Below are 6823 nucleotides of genomic sequence, written 5' to 3' on the forward strand. Positions count from 1 at the left end.
GGGGGAGGGGGGGTCGGCGTCGAACGCGGCGTAACAGCCGCCGACGCCGCCGCCGGGCGTCGACGGCGCGGAGGGGTGGAGCGACGCCGACGGCGACAGCGGAGCCGAGTCGGTGCGGCGCTGCTGCGGCGCCGCCTCTGCCTCCGCCTCCTCGCCGGCGCTGAAGGCGTCGGCGGAGCCGCGGCACGCGGCGGCGGCCACCGCCGTGAAAATTGGGATCGAGACGATGCTGCTCGCCGGGCTCGGCGGCGCGCTCCCCGCCGCGCGCAGGCCCACTGGCGACAGAGACGGCGACGGCGAGTCGGCGCAGCAGGCGGCGGCAAGGCCCAGCGCCTCCTCCGGCTGCCAGGCGTAGCGAGCGGCCGCGCCTCTCGGGAAGCCTTGCGGCGACGCATACGCCACCGCAGATGCCGCGGAACCGCCGCAGAAGCCGCTGCTGCAGAAGGCGCCGCCGGGCGAGCTGCTCGGCAACGGCGGCTCGTCGCAGTCGCCGGACGAGGCCTCGCCGGCCGTGCTCGAGGCGAAGTCGGCGAAGAGCCGCTCCGCCCCGGGAGCGCTCAGGTGCTCGAGCTGCCACATGCGAAGCCCCTGTAGGGCACCAGGGGCACGCTACTTCGCGGGAAGCAGTTGCAAAATGGCGCGCTCTTCACCTTTTGCTAAAAAGAATTTAAACAAAACAACTCTCTCTGCTCACGCACCTCTGCTCGCGTACCCTCACCCATAGAATTGTCACCGCCAGTGAGTGCGAGATAGGGCTGGCCGCTGGCGGCTAGCCCCTGAGGAGAGTGACCAGAGACACCTCACATGACCCCACACACGGTCTAGTCCGGCCTCGCGGTCGGGGGAGATTGCTAGAGGACGAGCATCACGCTGCCAAGACTAGAGGTCCTCACACCAAAGGTCCTCACAAACAGTACACTTTTGCGGGGCGGCCGCTCGGCGTGTAGAGGCTTTGTTACTTGTCGACTTGATATGTAAGAGGGAAGGCTGAGCGCATGCGGTAGGTTGCGCGGCTCTTGGAGCTCTTGGAGCACTTGGAGCTCATTCTACAGCTGTGCAGCACGTGCATGAACTGCTTAAACTGCTTAAACAACGCAATGTATGATTATGGACCGTGAATTATGTGCTTGAAGCCGCAGAGTTCGGGTTGCGTGAATTATGTTGTCTCCCGCGGGGAAGCAGTTGCAAAATGGCGCGCTCTTCACCGTGCTGATAAAAAGAATTTGAACACGGCACGCACAACAAAAGGCGGTCGCGTGCCCGTTTTATTTATTTATTTATGGCGGTCGCACCGCGTGCCGAACGCGTTGCCGAGGGCCAGCTCCGCGACTATTCAACTCTCCACTCCTCACGCTGCCAAGAGGTCCTCAAGAGGTCCGCACTCTAACCCTGCCCGTTTGCGGGCGGCCGCTCGGCTTTGTTAAGTTACTTGTCGACTTGAGGCATGCTGAGCGCATGGCGCGTGGATGCATGATGTGTCCGTCTCGATTCCGCAAACGGTTTGCTGCAATGTGCATGTGCTGCATGCGCAAGCCGACACATAAAACATATGTTAAAGTGATTGTGCTTGATGTCTGTTTTGCAACACAGCAATGGAAAAGGCCCCATGTCTCGTGATCTACTTCTGCTCTGCGTGGTCCCTCCCCATCGAGCGAACGGCGAAGAAGAAAGAGAGCGGAAATCTCAAAATTCGGTGTGTCCGATTGAGATTTGTTTGTGTCCAAAATGCTAGTACCAGTCCACCTCGTTGTCGTAAAGAAGAAAAACATGCTGCCGACGTTTTTCTTTCCTGTGCTTGTATGTAGGATGTGTATGCCTTTGCGCGCTGCCGCTCTCGCCGCCTGCCTGGCCGTCGGCTCGGCCCTCGTGATCCCGCTCTCGGCATCCAAGCCCGCCGACTCGCTCCAGGGTGTGAGGCTGCCTCGAGCCGGAGGCGGCGGGCACGTCGACCTCGGCGAGGCGCTGGCGTCTTCGGCCGGAAAGACTCTGCTGGTGCTGGGCACGTACCCTGCTGATTTCAATATGGTCGAGTACATGCAGCGGGTGCGCGTCTTCCTCCCAGACCTGCGTGCGAAGGGCGTGACGCGGTGCATGATGGTGGTCAACGGGTGCGCCGCAGTCCACGCCGTCCGCCACCGCCCTCGCCACCGCAGCGATCCTCACCGGCTTCCGCCCGCCCGTCGCAGGCCGCCCGCTGCGTGCGAGAAGCTGGCGTCGCTCCTCGACCTCCCCGACGCCGTCGAGCTGTACGCAGACCCGGCCGGCGAGGCGGGCAGGCGCTTTGGCGTGAGCCGCGGCTTTCGGCCCGACGACTCCTCCCTGAGTGCGTTCGCCAAACTGTTCGTGATGGGCATCGTCGGCGGCCCGGGCGCGTGGGCGACGCTGCCGGCCGTGCTCGTCGGCTACTTTGGCAGCCCGGGCGGCAAGCGCAGGTGGATCGAGGAGAGCCTCAAGCAGGTGGATTACCCGAGATTACCCGAGATTACCCGAGATTAATAATATCGAGGAGAGCCTCAAGCAGGTGACGCCACAGTTGACTAGATCCAGCCGTCTAGATCCAGCCGTCAGCCGTCTTGATCCAGCCGTCTAGATCCTGTCACTAGATCCACTCGTATGACCCTGTCGGCTAGATCCTGTCGGCTAGACCCTCGCCGCCGCCCTCGCCGCCGCCCTCGCCGCCGCCCTCGCTGCCCCTACCGCCTCCTCCACTGCCGCCGCTGCCCTTGCCAGACTCGCTCCCCGCCCCCGCCCCCCAGGGGCAGCTCGCGGGCCGCTGGCCAGACAGCGTGCTGCAGCTGGCCGACGAGGAGGTCGTCGCCAACGCCTTTGACGACACGCCGCTCGTCTCGTCGTGGGGCGTGCGGCCGTTCGAGCTCGCCACGCTGCGGCTCCAAAACTTGGTGAGCCTGCAGGCGAAGCACTGGGGCGCGCTCAAGCCCGCGGACGAGCGCTGCCTGACGCAGCTGGGCGGCTGCACGGTCGTGGGCAGTGGCGGGGAGTGCCTCTACTCTTGGGTGGACCGGGGGCTTTGCGACGTCGTGGACTTCGAGAGCATGCTGGAGAGCTTATGAACCCATCTCGTCGCCTCCTCCCTCTCCGTCTCTCCTCCTCTGAGAAGTGAGCTGTGTCCTGTGAGCTTCGGCCCGCAGCCCGCAGGCAGGTTCGCTCTATCCAGGTTGCCCTGGTCCCTAGACGTTTTCTAGATTCCTTGCGATGCGCGCGGGCAGGTTTTTCTTCTTAAATATATCGAAACGTCAGCGTCGCGGAGGGTCCACCGCTCGCCCTCCCTCTTGTGTGTAGATCGCCCCGCCTCCACCGCTCCAGTGTCCCCAGACACCGACGGCGTGTGTCCGGCCTGTTTTTTGTGTGAGTTTTAAGAGAGAACTACGACCAGAGAGGCAGCCGTCGGAGTCCAGCATGGGGCGAGCCGGCACTAGAATCCGACAATAAAGGTAAGCAGGAGAGAAGGAGCGAGGTGGAGGCGCGGCAGCGGGCAGGGGCGCAGGACCCGCGGAAGCTGGTGATCCGCGAACTCCCCTGCGCGAGCGTGAGTTATCTTATGAGCGAGACGCGGCGCGGTCCCCGCTTGTGCGAATATTTTATATTTTTGTCGCACACGCACGTTTCACACGACAGACAAGGCGCAGGCGTCGGCTTCCTCAGAAGCCGTCGCCCTCGCCATAGAGGAAGTCGTCCTCAGGCAGATGATCAAATCCGCCAATGAGCACTTGAGCACTGGATAGGGTCGGTTCCGCATGGTACGGGACCCCTCGATCGTCTCGCCCTCCCTCACTGGTGTGTTCATCATCCGCCAATGAAATAAAGAAGAAATCCTAGTCCAACTGCTCGCACTATTGAATGGTGGTGTGTTTGTTTGACCGTGATCACGTCTCTTTGCCTTTCCCGCTGGAAGGATGTCACCGCGTCATAGAGTTCCCCCCACACCCCACCGGGCAGCCTGGGTGGGCAGGAGCGAGGCAATCTCCGACCCAAGGGCGGCATGCCTCAGCAGCCTAGGGATTCGCCGCGACGTCAATCATATATCTAGAGCTTACGTTGGAGACGAGATCCCTGCCGAGGACCTCTGCCACTCGTGAGGACCTCTCCACTCTATCGTGAGGACCTCTCGTGAGGACCTCTCGTGAGGACCTTGTGAGGACCTCTCGTGAGGACCTCACTCCAAGTCCAATAGTCGTTCGCTGTTGGCCTCCTCCGCCACAACATTGCCCTGCTGTGATCGTCTTAGCCCCGCGGCTCACGAGTGGAGAGGGCTTGCGCAAGCGGTGTTCGTCGAAGCCGGCGGGAGCACAACACCAGGTGACAAAGAGAAAGAAGAGATCGAGAGCGAATACGGTTATAAGGATCCACGCTTTTGTGTGTTGAGAGGCGTGTTGTTTGCAAGACCTTCCAGAGTTCGTTTTAAAGGAAAAAGAGTGGGATTCTTTAAGGACCTCATCTGACGTGAGGACCTCTGTCTTTGTGAGGACCTCTCTCCCGCCGACTCCCCACGTAGCCTGCGGCCCAACCATCCTGCTCCATCCGCTGCGCCGGTGCGCTCAGACCGAGCGGAGGTGCCAACCTCGCGACCACCCTCTCTCTCTTGCTCCCCTAACTCCCATTCCCTGACCACTGGAGTCGAGTCAGCTGCATTCCATAGCTTCCGTTGTAGAGGAGCTGTTGAGAGTCAGAACTCGATGTCTTGTGTTGTGCTTGTGTGTGCGAGCAGCCAAGCACTCCGTGTCCAAAGGATTTCTCTTTCGTACATTATTCTTTTTTCATTGCTCGGGACCGCGTTCTTCACCTTTCTACCTAACCTAACCGCGAACGGGCGATGCCACGCAGGAGTGTCGGCAAGCAAAGAGGTCAAGAGCGACCAACCCGGCGCAGCATAAAAAGAATTTGCATTTCCCGCTGTTAATGACTGCACTCCAAGTGCTCCAAGTGCTTTGCCAGCTCTCCGCACAGTTCCATGTACATGTACCTTGTGCAATTCAACACTTACCTTCGTATCTCATTATAACCGCTGCATGCAGCTGAATGCATCCTGCTATACGGGTGCGAGTGCTGGGCGCTCACCGAGCGCCTCCTCCACCGTCTCCGCGTCTTCCACGCACAGTGCGTGCGTGCGATGTGTCGTGTCACTCGCAAGCACGTGTGGGAGCACCACATCACGACTGGCGAACTCTGCGCCAGGCTAGGTCTCGACTTCATCGACTACTACATCGACCGACGCCGGCTGGGCTGGCTCGGGCATGTCAGCAGGATGGATTTCAATCGCCTACCTCGTCGCATGCTCTCATCGTGGGTGCCTCACGGCCGGCCGATCGGGTGCCCCAACATGACGTTTGGGCGCAGCATCCGCACCGCGCTCGACAAGTTCCACATCGACCGCTCGAGGTGGCCCGAGCTCGCCGCCGATCGCTCGGCCTGGCGCCAGACGCTGGAGAACAGGCGCCCGCCCGACGCCTTCTTTGCCATGCCGGCGAGGGCTAGGCCGCCCTCCCCGCGCATTGCGCGCACTAAACCAGTGCGCTCATGCTTGGCGAGAACCAATGCAGCGATGGACATCTCGCTACAGGCGCTCGCGGGGTCGTGAGTGGGGGTCCCCACTGCTGCCCCTCTGACTATACATTTGTCTGTGGTGATGCCTTTCCCTGAGAACGCACACAACGCCTCGTGTGTAATGCCCTGTGTTCCGCGAGTGCGTGTGCCCCGTCGTCCATGCTAGGACGTGTGTAACACTGACTGACATGCAGCTGAATGAACAGATCTCCATCCATAGAGGTCCTCACCACTAAACCGCAAATGAACGAGAGGCTCCGCTCCTAAAAAAAAGGTATTGCAACCCATCGCGAGGATGAGCTCGGCCTCAAGGAAGCTCGACAAAATATGGTCCTCGCATCTCCTCAAGAGAGAGGTCCTGTCCTCACGCATACTGAGGACCTCGTCCACGAGGACCTCTCGTGTCTGATGAGGACCTCTGTGTTTGTGAGGACCTCTCTCCCGCCGACGGACCCCCCAAGTGCCAAGACGTAGCAGCCCAACCGTCGTGCTCCACCCGCGCTGCGCCTTTGCGCTCAGATCGAACGGGGGTACCGATCGCGACTCCCTCGCTCGGTCTCTTTCTTGCTCCCCCAAACCGTCCGCCCCCGACGGAGTCGAGTGACTGCATCAATGTCCTTGTGTAGAATTTTTCTTTTCCTCGGGATGTTGTGCGTGGTCGAGAGAAAAGGGGCCTTGCTTGGTTTTTGAGTCCAAATTCATGCAGCCATTCTTTTTTTGCCAAAAATCTTTCACAGCCCTCACGATTTCTTTTCCTTGTTCTTTCCGGTTCTTGTTTTTAAAACTCCGCTTCTTTCTCCTTTTTCTTTTCTTGGTCGTTCTTCACAGGCAATCGCAGAGCAGGTTGTGAATGAGCTTGCCTGTGGCGGGGGCGGGCGGGTGCACGGAGCTAAGTGCCTCGCCGCCCTCGCAGGAGTCGCTTAGGCGGCTCCCGTGGTGTACCTGTGTTAGTGCCAGTGCGCGCCAGTCCCGTGCCCAGTGTTGTGCGAGGGAGCTTTGTTGTAAAATTCTTTTCGTTTAGGAATTTTTTTACCGTCCTCGCGGGAGTCGCTTAGGCGGCTCCAGTGGTGTACCTGTGTTAGTGCCAGTGCGCGCCAGTCCCGTGCCCAGTGTTGTGCGAGGGAGTTTGCAGTGCCGAGGTGCGACCCAGCAATGCAATACAGCTGTGCGCAGCTGTGTTTCACTTTCACTGGGTTTCAGTCACTGTGTGTGTGCACACAGAGCTGTCGCCGAGCAGCCTGAGGCGCGATTGTTTGCGCAC

At 60.5% G+C, this 6823-nt stretch overlaps 1 protein-coding gene across 1 annotated transcript; it reads left to right on the top strand.

The window, feature by feature from the left end:
* Positions 1–1806: 1806 nt before the first annotated feature.
* EMIHUDRAFT_95823 (hypothetical protein) lies at positions 1807–3071 on the top strand (the record flags this gene model as incomplete). Its single annotated transcript, XM_005770361.1, has 3 exons — positions 1807–2108; positions 2187–2457; positions 2757–3071. The coding sequence occupies 3 exons, from the start codon at positions 1807–1809 to the stop codon at positions 3069–3071; spliced, it is 888 nt and encodes a 295-aa protein (XP_005770418.1).
* Positions 3072–6823: the final 3752 nt, after the last annotated feature.

This window comes from Emiliania huxleyi (assembly GCF_000372725.1).
Source record: "Emiliania huxleyi CCMP1516 unplaced genomic scaffold EMIHUscaffold_4, whole genome shotgun sequence".
NCBI classification, from domain to species: Eukaryota; Haptophyta; order Isochrysidales; family Noelaerhabdaceae; genus Emiliania; species Emiliania huxleyi.